Source organism: Gymnodraco acuticeps, unplaced genomic scaffold, assembly GCF_902827175.1.
Source record: "Gymnodraco acuticeps unplaced genomic scaffold, fGymAcu1.1, whole genome shotgun sequence".
In the NCBI taxonomy this organism is placed as follows: domain Eukaryota; kingdom Metazoa; phylum Chordata; class Actinopteri; order Perciformes; family Bathydraconidae; genus Gymnodraco; species Gymnodraco acuticeps.
In genome coordinates, this window is record NW_022990233.1 from 100,450 (window position 1) to 114,646 (window position 14,197).

At 43.1% G+C, this 14,197-nt stretch overlaps 1 protein-coding gene across 1 annotated transcript in view; it reads left to right on the plus strand.

The window, feature by feature from the left end:
- clcn1b (chloride channel, voltage-sensitive 1b) overlaps positions 1-14,197 on the plus strand; it is a 58,244-nt gene that overhangs the window by 23,914 nt on the left and 20,133 nt on the right. Inside the window, 12 exon segments of the mRNA XM_034218919.1 lie at positions 4,641-4,719; positions 5,574-5,699; positions 6,195-6,279; positions 6,414-6,515; positions 7,466-7,550; positions 8,114-8,269; positions 8,819-8,888; positions 8,975-9,107; positions 9,402-9,588; positions 9,590-9,606; positions 11,280-11,413; positions 13,286-13,461. Of these exon segments, the coding sequence (XP_034074810.1) occupies positions 4,641-4,719; positions 5,574-5,699; positions 6,195-6,279; positions 6,414-6,515; positions 7,466-7,550; positions 8,114-8,269; positions 8,819-8,888; positions 8,975-9,107; positions 9,402-9,588; positions 9,590-9,606; positions 11,280-11,413; positions 13,286-13,461 (1,350 nt within the window).

The following is a 14,197-nucleotide window of genomic DNA, read 5'->3' on the forward strand; positions in this document are numbered from 1 at the left end:
TGGCGTCTACCAGGACCGGGGGCGAGAACACTGCCTTCACTGGTTGAGTTAGAGACGAATGCCAGATGCAGCGTAACCGGGAGCGGGTGCGGGAACACAGCCTTCACCAGCTACCTGCTTAACGGAAAAACGAGGCAGTTCAGCGTCTACCAGGAGCGGGGGCGAGAACACTGCCTTCACTGGTTGAGTTAGAGACGACTGCCAGATGCAGCGTAACCGGGAGCGGGTGCGGGAACACAGCCTTCACCAGCTACCTGCTGAACGGGAAGAGTAGAGCGGTGCTACTACTCACCGAACAGAAAAAGGGATGTAGCTACATCCGCATTACCGGTAGAGGGAGCGGGAGCGAGAGCACTGCCTTCACCTAGCTGGGTAAAATAAAGAAGCTTAACAGTACACGCAAGACGTTAGCCGAGCAGCTGCTGCTAACGATCAAGCGATATCAAGTCAAATAACACACATGTTTAAGACCAGATAACTAGCTTTGAAAGAAGAGAACAGCACAGAGCCGTAGTTACAGCAGTAACCATGGCCAGTGCTCACACGGCATATAACCGTAGTTACAGTAGTAACTATGGCCAGTACTTACACGGCTTAGAACCGTAGTTATTGTCGTAACTATGGCCAGAACTTACACAGCATAGAGCCGTTTACGGTATTGACGATGGCCAGTACTTACACGGCTTGGAACCGTAGTTACAGTAGTAATTATGGCCAGTACTTACGGCTTGGAACCTTAGTTACAGTAGTAACTGTGGCCGGTGCCTAAAAGTGTCAGCCAAACGGCTGCCCACTAGATAATATAATATTGGGAGGATGAAATCCTCCTTAATGGCCACACATGCAGAGCACACATCACACAGTGAAGATTGTTCTCTGCATATCATCCTAGTGCTAGGAGTCTAGTACTAGGAGTCTAGTACTAGGAGTCTAGTACTAGGAGCAGTAAATACAACGATATAGCGCTACTGCAACCATACCATGCGTTTACCGCTGAGTTAAATAATGAAGCTTAACAGTACATGCAAGGTGTTAGCCAAGCGGCTTCTGCTAACAATCAAGCAACCAAGTCAGAACACAATGTTAAGACCAGATAACTAGCTTCTAAGAAAGAGAACAGCCCGCATAGAACCGTAGGCCATGGTTACAGTAGTAACCGCACATGCGGAGCACACAGCACCCGCAGTGAAGATGTTCTCTGCATATCATCCTAGTACTAGGAGTCTAGTACTAGGAGCAGTAATACAACGATCTAGCGCTACTGCAATCAAACCCTATGTTACCGGAAGCGGGAGCACTGCCCTCACCGGCTGAGTTAATAGTTAAGCTTAACAGCAAGGTGTTAGCCAAGCGGCTGCTGCTAACAATCAAGCGACCAAGTCAGAACACAAATATTAAGACCAGATAATAGCTTCTAAGAAATAGAAAGTACTTACCTTACTCTCTGCATCTAAACAAAAAACGTGTTAAATTGAATGAGGGACACAGCCAAAGCTGGGACTCAAATGCTAATGATAGCTCGGGCACAACGCCACAAGCAGAACTTTCAAAAGAGCATAAGGGCAACTTTATGGGAGAGGAAGCGGGAACACTGTCGTCACCAGAAAGTCTAAGCCAAACAAAAAATAAGACAGCAATCAGGACAACTTGGCTGGGAGAGGGTGCGGGGACACAGCCATCACCAGCAACAAGCTGACACCAACCTGTCTGTCGAGGCTCTGCACAGCGCACAGCCGGCCACAGCTCCTGGAGGACGCGTTAACGACCCGTAGCTCCGACTGTCAGTCACGAAGCTGCACGCGGCCAGCTGCTTGCAGAGAAATCTCTCAGATCAAACGTTCAAACCTGAACGCTGTAGGCTACAAAAATGTAGCCATGGTACCCTTGCGCAGCGAGAAGATGAAAGGAACAGATCCTCTGACGACACCGGCTGATATAGCCGGTGTCACGTGGGTCACAGGTGAATTTGTTGGTATTGGTACTCGAGCTGCGCATGCGCGCGATGGACATATCCAGTGCTGAAAGCACCGCCTCTGGCGGTCAGTAGGGACGAAATAGAACCCCTATCGCTGTGAGCTGAATCTAAATGAAAACAACATGTACACTTATGCACAAACCTGCGGCAAGGGAACAGTTATGCGTGTATGCTCCCTGTGATTCGGATCCGTCCAAAAGGATATAAGTTATTTCTTGCATACTAAACGAAGTTCCATGAAAAGCTGTTATCCTGCTGACAAACAGACACATCCACCAACCGGACCAAAAACAACACTATGTTGACAGAGGTATAAATGAATCTCTATGTTACCCAACAACAGAGGATTATTTACACTAGTTTAATCTGGTTTAACCTCAAGGCTATGATGTGAGGTTGCTAGGCAGCAGAGAACCTGTTGCCTGGATACAACAATATGTCTCTTTTATGTATCTGTTAAATGTATTATTTATACTTTATGAATTAGTGATCTTTTGAGGTGCTTTATATACTTTTAGGCTGAGCCATGCTAGCTGTTTCCCTCTGCTTCCAGTCTTTATGCTAAACTAGGCTAATTTACGCTGTGGTATCAATCTTCTCATAACTCGAGACAGGAATACAAACATGTTTTCCAAAACTGTCAAACTATTCCCTTAATAACGTACCTCAAAGCAGTGAGCAGTGATGCAACATACACCTTAAAGGGGCCCTATTATGTTTTTTGGGGGGGGTTTCCCTTTCCTGTCGTGTGTTATATAGGTTGTTGTGCACGTAAATGGTCTTTAAAAGCTAAAATCGGACATTTCACCCCAGAAAAGCATCCATTGGACACCTTTGTTTACTTCCTGAATATGACATTATATAACACCTGCACTTCTATTCGCTAGCGCTCCTACACATTGTATGTTATAGGCTAAGGGGCGGGACATCTCTAAGCGGTTGACCAATCCCAATAGAGTAGAGTGGGCTCTGGTTTCAGACAGAGGGTGAAAAGAGGTGCTGCAGCACAGGCAGTATGAGAAACATAAAGAGCTTTTTGACCATTAAAGCATGGAGACATGTCACAGTAGAGACACCACATACTGATATACACCTGAACATCAGCAGGAGAGGACTCTTTAAAGTAGAGACACTACATACTGATATACACCTGAACATCAGCAGGAGAGGACTCTTTAAAGTAGAGACACTACATACTGATATACACCTGAACATTTGCAGGAGAGGACTCTTTAAAGTAGAGACACTACATACTAATATACACCTGAACATCAGCAGGAGAGGACTCTTTAAAGTAGAGACACTACATACTAATATACACCTGAACATCAGCAGGGGAGGACTCTTTAAAGTAGAGACACTACATACTGATATACACCTGAACATCAGCAGGAGAGGACTCTTTAAAGTAGAGACACTACATACTGATATACACCTGAACATCAGCAGGAGAGGACTCTTTAAAGTAGAGACACTACATACTGATATACACCTGAACATCAGCAGGAGAGGACTCTTTAAAGTAGAGACACTACATACTGATATACACCTGAACATCAGCAGGAGAGGACTCTTTAAGTAGAGACACTACATACTGATATACACCTGAACATCAGCAGGAGAGGACTCTTTAAAGTAGAGACACTACATACTGATATACACCTGAACATCAGCAGGAGAGAACTCTTTAAAGTAGAGACACTCCATACTGATATACACCTGAACATCAGCAGGAGAGGACTCTTTAAAGTAGAGATACTACATACTGATATACACCTGAACATCAGCAGGAGAGGACTCTTTAAAGTAGAGATACTACATACTGATATACACCTGAACATCAACAGGAGAGGACTCTTTAAAGTAGAGATACTAGTACATACTAATATGAACCTGACCTGTGTTTTGGTCAGTGTTTTGAAAGTGGGGGGGTCGGTGCAGTCTCTGATATGTTGTGGAAGGGAGTTCCAGAGGGTGGGGGCAGCGATGGAGAAGGCTCTGTCCCCCCAGGTGCGGAGCTTGGTTCGTGTGGGGATAGAGAGGAGGTTGGCTTCTGATGAGCGGAGGCTGCGGGAAGGGGTGTAGTGGTGGATCAGGTCGGTGAGGTAGGGGGGGGGGGGGGGCTGATTATTGAGAACTTTGTGTGTTAGCAGAAGGATTTTGAAGTGTATTCGTTGACGGACAGGGAGCCAGTGCAGGTTTTGCAGGACGGGGGTGACAATGAGAACAAAACGGCCCCTAAAAAACACAACTCAAATTGTGATTTTTAAGGCCATAAATGATGGTAATAAATCATGTCTGCTACCATTCTTTCCAGCCTGCAATCAGTTGTGTTTTAAGGACTGTTTCCTGAATGCTTCATTGTTTCCTCTGATTTCTCTTGTTTGCATGTGCATCCTTTTTATATATTCTATCCTCCTCTTTATGACATATTTCTAACCACACTCCAGTGAGCATTATTTATTCACTCTATTCCATTTTGCTTCCTCTCTGTCACGTCTCCCCGCCCTGTCCTCTCCTCCTTGATCTTTAATTCTCTCTTTCTGCATCTCAACTTTCCTGTCTTTCTGTCACCTTCCCTCTCCTTCATCATCTCCCGCCTCTCCCCCCTCATTATCTCTCTCATCTCTTTTGTTTCCCCCCTCTCTGTTTTCTGTGTCAGTAGAACCCTTATGGTTACACAGATATTCTGACTGTTGGCTGTGCCGTGGGGGTGGGATGCTGTTTCGGCACTCCTCTCGGAGGTAAATCCTGCACACTGCAACGAGAAACTCCCGCACTCAAAACCCATGGATCAATACTGAGACTTTACTTTTGGAGAATCAGCTGTTGAATGTCAGTAGCACAGGGTGTCAATAACAAGTGGATTAAACTGATATAAGAAAAATCTATAAAAAAATCCAGGTTTAAAGTCCTTCAAATCCTGTTTTTAAATAGCTTAAAATAGGTTTTTATTTCTTATTAATTGAAAGGTTTATGCAGGTTTAAGTCCTACAAAATCAGTTTTTAAATAACTTTTAAATCTAACTATGACTTAAAATATTATATTTACCTTTTTTTAAATAACTTAAAAGTTTTGTTTTTGATTTAAATGTATTGAAAGTCCAAAAAGCCTGTTTAAAATAACTTAAATGTCATTGAAATGCAAAGTGTTATGCCAGATTCAAGTCCTGCTAAACACTATCCATGATAGCAATGTATAGAAAATATATATATATTTGTATATAATGCAAAGGCACAAAAGTCTACAAAACGATCTTCAAGATAATCCAACTGTGTATTTATATAATAACTTCATTTTCAATTACAATAGAAGGAAAAGTGAACCGTTAACTATTAATAATTATTTTTTAATATATATTGTTTCCATGCTGTATGAGTGTGTTAATATGCTATAAAGTGTGTGTGTGTATTCAGCCCCTGTAGTTCTCATTGTGTGTATAATTACACCCTGTGTTTGGACTCATTCTGCTTATTTAACTAATTTCTCTCTCTCTCTCCCTCCTCTTCACCTCCTTCCCTCTTATTTCTCACACCATCCATCCTCATTTCCTCTCTCTCTCTCTCTCTCTCTCTCTCTCTCTCTCTCTCACACCAGGGGTGTTGTTCAGTATTGAGGTCACGTCTACCTACTTTGCAGTGAGAAATTACTGGCGGGGATATTTTGCCGCCACATTCAGCGCCTTCATATTCAGAGTGCTCTCTGTGTGGAACAAGGATGCTGGTGAGACACACACACACACACACACACACACACACACACACACACACCCACACACCCACACACACACACACACACACACACACACACACACACCCACACACACACACACACACACACACACCACACACACACACAGGCTGCTGAGCTGGCATTTTTGTGGAAAGTAGCTGAATATGACGGTTTAGTAATATGTGCTTTTCTAGATAAACCAAAGTCATTACCTGCAGCATATTCTCAGTCCAGCAGCAGAAGCACCAGAGCATTAAATACACACGTTACATTTAATCCACTTGCTCTGCCTGTATTTCCTTTATTCTTACACTTTATTATAATGTTTTCCAATTTATAGGCCGGTTCAAAACTGCTCTTCTTAACCTTCTTAATAGATGTATAACACCTATAACAATGTTATTTACATGTCTTGAAAATTAACATTTAAAACTGTCTTTTTATTAAAAAATGTTCTTTGCTACATGTTCTTGGTATTCTTCTCAGTCACCATCACAGCTCTCTTCAAAACCAACTTCAGGATGGATTTCCCCTTCGACCTGCAGGAGCTGCCTGCATTCGCAATCATAGGGTGTGTGTGTGTGTGTGTGTGTGTGGGTGTGTGTGTGTGTGTGGTGTGTGTGTGTGTGTGTGTGTGTGTGTGTGTGTGTGTGTGTGTTGTGGTGCGGTGGGATCAGTAAGAACATATTTGTTTTCATGTTTCAGGATCTCGTGTGGCTTCCTGGGAGCGTTCTTCGTCTACCTGAACAGACAGGTGGTCCTGTTCATGAGGAGACCCACAGCGCTCACACGCTTCCTCACCAGACAGTGAGAATGAACACACACACACACACACACACACACACACACACACACACACACACACACACACACACACACACACACACACACACACACACAAGCAACGTGGCACTGGGCTTTTTCCCCACAGTGATTCAGATGGTGCTCCCATGAATAAATCCACTTCCTCTTAATGCATCTCACACACACACACACGCTCTCATCAGTCCCAGTACAGCGGGCCGGACAGCAGCGGCTTTAACAACCTTTCAGCCAGTTGTTCACTCAGTGTTCAGATTCACTTATCCTCAGAGCCTCAGCAGTCAGGGAACATTAGGCTCCTCCATTACAGCGAGAGGAGAATCACTGCGGTGCAAAACACACTGAGACACGCACCTCTGTTAGCATCACTCGGTTTGTTGTTGCTGTCTAAGAACGACCTTCCTGTTAATGACTGATTGGCTGATTAAGCAGCACACGGGCTGTATCCCCCTCCTTTATCTACTACCGTTCCTATTTACCCGATGAAACACTCTCCAGTTGGAGCCATCGCTTTTCTTCCCACACAAACGTTCCTCCGTTTCTTTAAATCTTTGTGTAAGTGGTAAGAAAAACTCAATTCAGTCCCAAGCTGGAGAGCGTTCCCGCCATAAAGTGGGACTGAGATGTGTACAAAAATAAAGAAATCATACTGTAGTAGAACAGTTTGTGACTGCATGTAAGAGGCGACAGACTATTTACATCTACATGTATACGACAGAGTGAACACCGGGCTGTTTGTCTGCCTATTGCTGGTTACAATTTAGATATTTGTGTGTGTGTGTGTGTGTGTGTGTGTGTGTGTGTGTTGTGTGTGTGTTGGTGTGTGTGTGTGTTGTGTGTGTGTGTGTGTGTGTGTGTGTGTGTGTGTGTGTGTGTGTGTGTGTGTGTGTGTGTGTGTGTTGTGTGTGTGTGTGTGTGTGTTGTGTGGTGTCCAGTCGTCTGATCTATCCAGGTGCAGTGACGCTGATCATCGCCACCTTAACGTTTCCTCCTGGATTTGGACAGTTCATGGCTGGAGAGGTTCGACTAAATCAATCTTTGACTTATTTTTGGTTATGGAGGATGTTGAAGCAAAATGAAGGCTGTTACGATAAGAATATTATGAGGAACTTCGAGGGAAAGTCCACCCATTTGACACATCATAGTAGTTGTGTTGGGTAGTTCTAAGTCTGGACTCATTTGTATAGAAGCTTTTGAGTAGAAGTCTGATCGAATGCCTCAAGTGTAATCACTTTGTTGAGGCTGAAACTACAAGATTGAAAATGAAACAAACCTTGAGCAGTAAATATAAAATAAGTTAGAAGAAGAAGAAAAAGGTTTTACGACATCATAAATCTAGGATGATAATGTAATCTGATATTCTAAGGGTTTTAACCTGTTTTTAAAGGCGGTATTACAGTAAAATAATGTTATCCTCTGAATCGACCAGTTCTATTAGTTGCCTTTAACAAGTTAGTTAGCATAATCAATGTTAATAGCAAACATTTGGTCAAAAATATTGTCATAAATGATTTTCTTTATATCTCAAAGCCCTGGAACAAAATGAAGTGTAAAGACGTGTGTCTGTGTGTCTCTTCCTGCAGCTGATGCCCAGAGAGTGCATCAACTCCCTGTTTGATAACTTCACCTGGACCAAAATCACAGGATCTGTGAATCCTCCCGGCCTGGGTCGCTCCGCCGCGTGGCTTCATCCTCACGTCAGCGTCTTCGTCATCCTCATACTCTTCATCATCATGAAGGTACCTCTCTTCTCGTTTACAGCAGGGGTGTCCTAACTTTTTTCTCCGAGGGCCACATACAAAAAAAGATATGAAGGGTTGGGCCGCTCACTAGAGGTATATCGCGTTATCAGTTAAGTTATAAGTTAGCAAAATCAATCAAATGTAGTTAAAAATGATGCTTGATACTTGAAAATGCCTTAAGAAACACAACAGCCTACATCACAGCTCTCCAGAGGGTTTCATTTATTTTATTAGCAGCTCATTCCTTAATACAGAAGCTTCAGATTGCTTATAAGAAGAGGAAAGCGAAGGCGTCGATTTCAAGCTTACTAAGTTATTGGGCTTTTTTTTGTATCAACTAAGATTTGTTTGAAAATGTTTCCAACTTTAATGCATTGAATTTATTTGAAAAGTAGGCACACATGAATACTATGATATATATTTGTACATATTTATTTAATTAGTACAATATATGACAAGCACAAGTTTAATTTGAGGGCCATATTTCATTACACTATTTGAATTAGCATTAGAAACCTCTGGTATTGATCCTGTGTTTGTGTTCAGTTCTGGATGTCAGCAGTTTCCACCACCATGCCCATCCCCTCCGGAGCCTTCATGCCAGTGTTCATATTAGGTAAGAGGATGTTGTAATGTGAGCGCTGTATCTCCTGCTGAGCTCCAGTTCCATTTGTCTTCACCGCCGTGCCTCATCTCCTCCAGGAGCTGCTTTCGGCCGCCTCGTAGGAGAGATCATGGCCACGCTGTTCCCCAACGGGATCCTGTTTGATGGGATCGTGTACCGCATCCTGCCGGGAGGATACGCCGTCATCGGTCAGTGTATTAAAACCTTAGTGTTGGCCATAAGAGTTATTGAAGACTTGTGATTTCAATGAATGACACTGAAAGTGCTAGATGTTCTAAACATTTCAATGTTGCACCCCATTTAAACATCCTCTAGTCTAGTTATATAATATGTTGCTTTTGCAGCAGTTTTGAAACAAATGACAATTTTCACTTGACTTGGTAGCACTTATTAGTAAATAACACAATAACACACTATACTGTGTACTTTTTTAACAAGACTTTGGAGGAAGGAGTAAAGCTTTATTTTTATCACATATCCTATCTTTTCCTCCAGGTGCAGCAGCGATGACGGAGCTGTCACTCACACCGTCTCCACCGCAGTGATCTGCTTCGAGCTGACGGGGCAGATCTCTCACATCCTGCCCATGATGGTGGCCGTCATTCTGGCCAACATGGTGGCTCAGGGTCTGCAGCCGTCCCTCTACGACTCCATCATCCAGGTGAAGAAGCTGCCCTACCTGCCTGAGCTGGGCCCTCGGGCACACCATGTAAACGCTGAAGACGCCTCCTTTCAAGTGCTTTTAACAGGTCACCTATTATGCAAAATCCACTTGTTCATGTCTCTTCTACATCAACAGGTGTCCCCTCTTCTTCATCAACATGTGTCCCCTCTTCTTCATGTCTCTTCTACATCAACATGTGTCCCCTCTTCTTCATGTCTCTTCTACATCAACATGTGTCCCCACTCTTCTTCATGTCTCTTCTTCATCAACATGTGTCCCTCTTCTTCATGTCTCTTCTACATCAACATGTGTCCCCTCTTCTTCATGTCTCTTCTACATCAACATGTGTCCCCTCTTCTTCATCAACATGTGTCCCCTCTTCTTCATGTCTCTTCTACATCAACATGTGTCCCCTCTTCTTCATGTCTCTTCTACATCAACATGTGTCCCCTCTTCTTCATGTCTCTTCTACATCAACATGTGTCCCCTCTGTGGAAAGAGACTCTGAAAGTTTCAGGAACAAAGATTCTCTCTCTTTTTGTCCTGATCCATTTCTATAAAAACCTGTCTGAAAATGAGCTGATCAGATTTTGGCCACTTTATGATGTCATAACGATGTGTTGTCTTGTGTAACCATTAGCCAATCAGCAACCAAGGTACCCCCCCCTTGTCACCTGAGTCTCCTCCTAGAGCACCATTGTGTTCTTTTTAACCAAATCTCTCTCTTACCTCATTCACACCAACGGTGTTTCAGGGCCGGTTCGGAGCTGGAGCTTGAAAAGCACCGGGTTTTCCTGTTCACACCGCAGCGGAGCAGCCTCTTAGCTCCGGAATCCGGTTCATTTCGATCACCAAAAAATTGTCCGGCCAGAGCAAAAGCACCGCATACTCACGCTTACGTCGAGGCGGGGGCAGGGGCAGATCAACTCCTGAACAACAACAAGAAGCCCGCGTTTTATCCAGCTTGTACACAACAATGGAGAAACTTAACAAGCAGCAGTGGTCCGCTGAAGAGACCAGCTGGGAATCTGGTCTTCCGAAGAGGTACAGAGGAAGCTGGAGCACAATCGGCCATTGTTGTTGTTGTCGGTGTCAGCTGTGAGGGGTTTCCGCGCGGTTTGGCTTTATGAAGCAGGCACGCAAACGGTTACGTCATGACGCAAACGATGACGCAATGACGCAGCACCAGTCGGACTCTGGGCAGTGTGAAGAGAGCCAGAGCTAAACCGAAGAAACCGGTTCTGAACCTGAAAAGCTCTAGTACGGAGCTTGAACCGGAGTTGCGTTGGTGTGAATGAGGTATCAGAGGGGCGTGGGGAGGGGCTCCTTATTTTCATCTGAAGTAACTGACAGAGAATCAGCACTTTGGAAACAGGGCTGAAACATAGGGGATTATGGGTAATGCTGCAATGATCTGTTTGGTGTTTCAGCCAATCAGAGACATGTTCTGTATATATCTGAGACCTATAATATATTGCTGAAAACAGTATAATAGGGGACCTTTAATGTTTTCCCATAGAGTCAAGAGGAGTCTATATACAAGAAATTGGAATATGATATATTAGATAAATAATTTGTAAGTTGCAAACAGATGAATGTTATGGATGTTCTTTCAAAAGTTCAGGTGTTTATCAGTCTTATGGCCTGTGGGATGACACTGTCCCCGAGTCTGGTGGCACTGCCTAAAGGTATTTATTGTCGTGTCTTTGCGTCCTCAGTAAGTACAACATCTTCGTGGAGGACATCATGGTGCGCAAAGTGAAGTTCCTGTCTTCTCACTCCACCTATCGAGAGCTGAGCGTCCTGCTGGACACCACGTCTCTGAAAACCATCCCGCTGGTGGACTCTAAAGGTGGGATTCAAAAGATTTAAAGGTTTTATTGTCATGTGCACAAAGCTACAGTGTAGAAATGGCAATGAAATTCTTCTGACCTGAGCTCCTCCAACAATGCAACAGCCAACAGCCACATGTTAAAACGTCGATCTTGTTCTATAGATGCAAAGTTGAAAAGGAATAGTTTGACACTTTAAGAAACAAACATATTCATACCTGCCAACCCTACCGATTTGGGCGGTAGTCTACCGCTTTTGACATGTTTCTACCGACTTAGCTGACTTTCCCTACCGATTTTCAATCTTCCCAAACTATAACAAATAAAAATGACACTACATAGACACTGGACTCGACTTTTGGCGGACACCGTTTGCAGCGTGTCTGTGATCGCATCATACAAACAGTCCTCTGTGTTTCTGAACGCTGCCTTTCCTCTGCACCCCCGGGGCTGATGGGTAATCACTCCCAAATGAGTTTAAGGGAACAGAGACGAGGCATTTGAGTCCTGCAGGATTTCTTTCCCCGTTAATATCAGTGTCTCGAAAACACATGACATCCAGTGTTTGGTCTTTTCCTGAAGCATCCTTCACCTACAGTGTCTCAGCTGAAAGAGGACCACAAACACCCACAAAACATAATAACATTTTGAGATTTGGGGATATTTATCTCCCATTCTTTCACTTTTTCAACACCAAACATGTCGTTAATGTCTCTGTTTAGTGAACTACAGCAATCTGAAAGCCTGTACATTATTTATATCACACTTTAAGTGTAGACAAATGCAGGAAATTACTTTTTTAATGCAGTATTTTCTGATTTATGGCGCACCACAAAGATATGTGCAAACCTTTGACTCTAATATGTCAACAACATGAAACAAGAATATGAACCTGGCTTTATCCAATGTTCACACAAGAGTTCTACATCCTGACACATCCTTCATCTACACTGTCTCAACTGAAAGAGGACCAGAAACACATTACAAATATAATAAAATGTGGAGACTTTGGGATATTTATCTCCCATTATTTAACTTTTCGGGCATTTTACAGACCAGACATGTCGTTGATGTCACTGTTTACCAAACTACCACTTTTTCTGAAAAATGCATAAAATGATGCAATATATGTTAAATACATGGTTTAAACATGTAATTACTGGGGTTCCATTTCTTCTGATTACCTCATTTGGGCGTGCACATTTGCCGCGCGCAAACCTACCTCTTTTGGATTTGGAAAGGTTGGCATGTATGCATATTTATGGGTCTCTTGTCTGTCCGCTGAATGTGATGCCACACAGCCAGGAGGTTAGCTTAGCTTAGCATTAGAATCAATGCGAACTGCTCGCACCACACTGACAAAAGTAAAGCAAACATTAAAGGGTGATTCATATGTGTACGTATATGCATTTATAGTTGTGCTGCGGTACGTCTCTGTAGTTACAACGCTTAAATGCAAGATGGCATTTGTTTTTTCTATGCTACTGTGTTCAGTTTATTGTATACCTTGGTGGTTGAAACTGAGCAGATCAGGTTATGAATGGAGAAAATTGACATTGAACAAGAGTTACTTTCACTGAAATTACTGCAACACACAAGACGTTACAAGATAGTTTGTATTTTCATGATCAAATGGTTATGCAGCCGGAGGAAATGGGATGCTAACAAGCTAATGAATCACAGTTGTGGTCTGCGTCATCTACTAACATTTCTGAAGAGGTGCATGTCAGGCGAAAGCTTATATACAGTATCTACTTGAATCGTTAGGAACTCCAGGAAACTCTCGTCTTTCCGCCAATAAATAGTCCCATGCAAGAAAATATAACCACACATTTTTAACAAGATATAGCATGTTTTTAATTTGAGCTTGTGACACTCTTGTCTCGGTGCAGAATCCATGATCCTCCTGGGCTCCATCGAGAGGACGGAGCTCCAGGCCATCTTGGACTGGTGGCTCTCTCCGGAGAGGCGAGTCTTTGAGAGAGGTCAGAGTTCACCGGGATCCAAAGTCAGCTGGGAGTCGTTCAGCTTCGTGGACGAGGAGGGCGGAGAGCAGAGCGCGGACAAGGTGGGGAAAACATCCAGAAGGAAAGTACATTTACTAAAAGGCTGTATTACAATTTTTTTATTCGGTTGAGTTTTGCTATTTAAACATACTTTACACTTCTACTTACATACATTTTGGAAGCTGTTAATGTACTCTGTGCTGCACTAGATTTAACCCTCCTGTTGTCTTCGGGTAAAATCTGACCGATTTACTACTTTCATCATTCATAACTTTTTTGTTTTACATTCGATTGCATTAAGGCTTCATGATATCCTTCACATTAAACATATAAAATGGCTGATCAACACTTTCATTGAATTTTGGATGATTTAGTCAACTTTGTGACACCCATGGTGTTCCCGGTCAAATATGACCGCCATAAAGAAAAGGAATTAGTAACCTTCCGGATCAGATAAAACACACACACATACTCTAGATGTGTTTCCCTCCCCCTTATGTGCCCAATCCCCCCATGTGAATCACACACACACAGAACAATTTGATACATTTCCCGCTCTTATGTGCCCATCCCCCCCACATGGATCACACCTGGCACACGCAATACATGTTCAGTGTCTGTTCTTTGTATATTTACTGCAGTTGTTCATGTATAGCAGTAGTCTGATATAATATGTACAGTTTGAAAGGATGTTAAATGAAATTTGGTGATGATTAATGTTTTTTTTGTTAATGTAATGGCAGTTAAAATAGGACCGATCCAATTTGACCGCGAACACCAAAGTAAGGGGGGGAAACT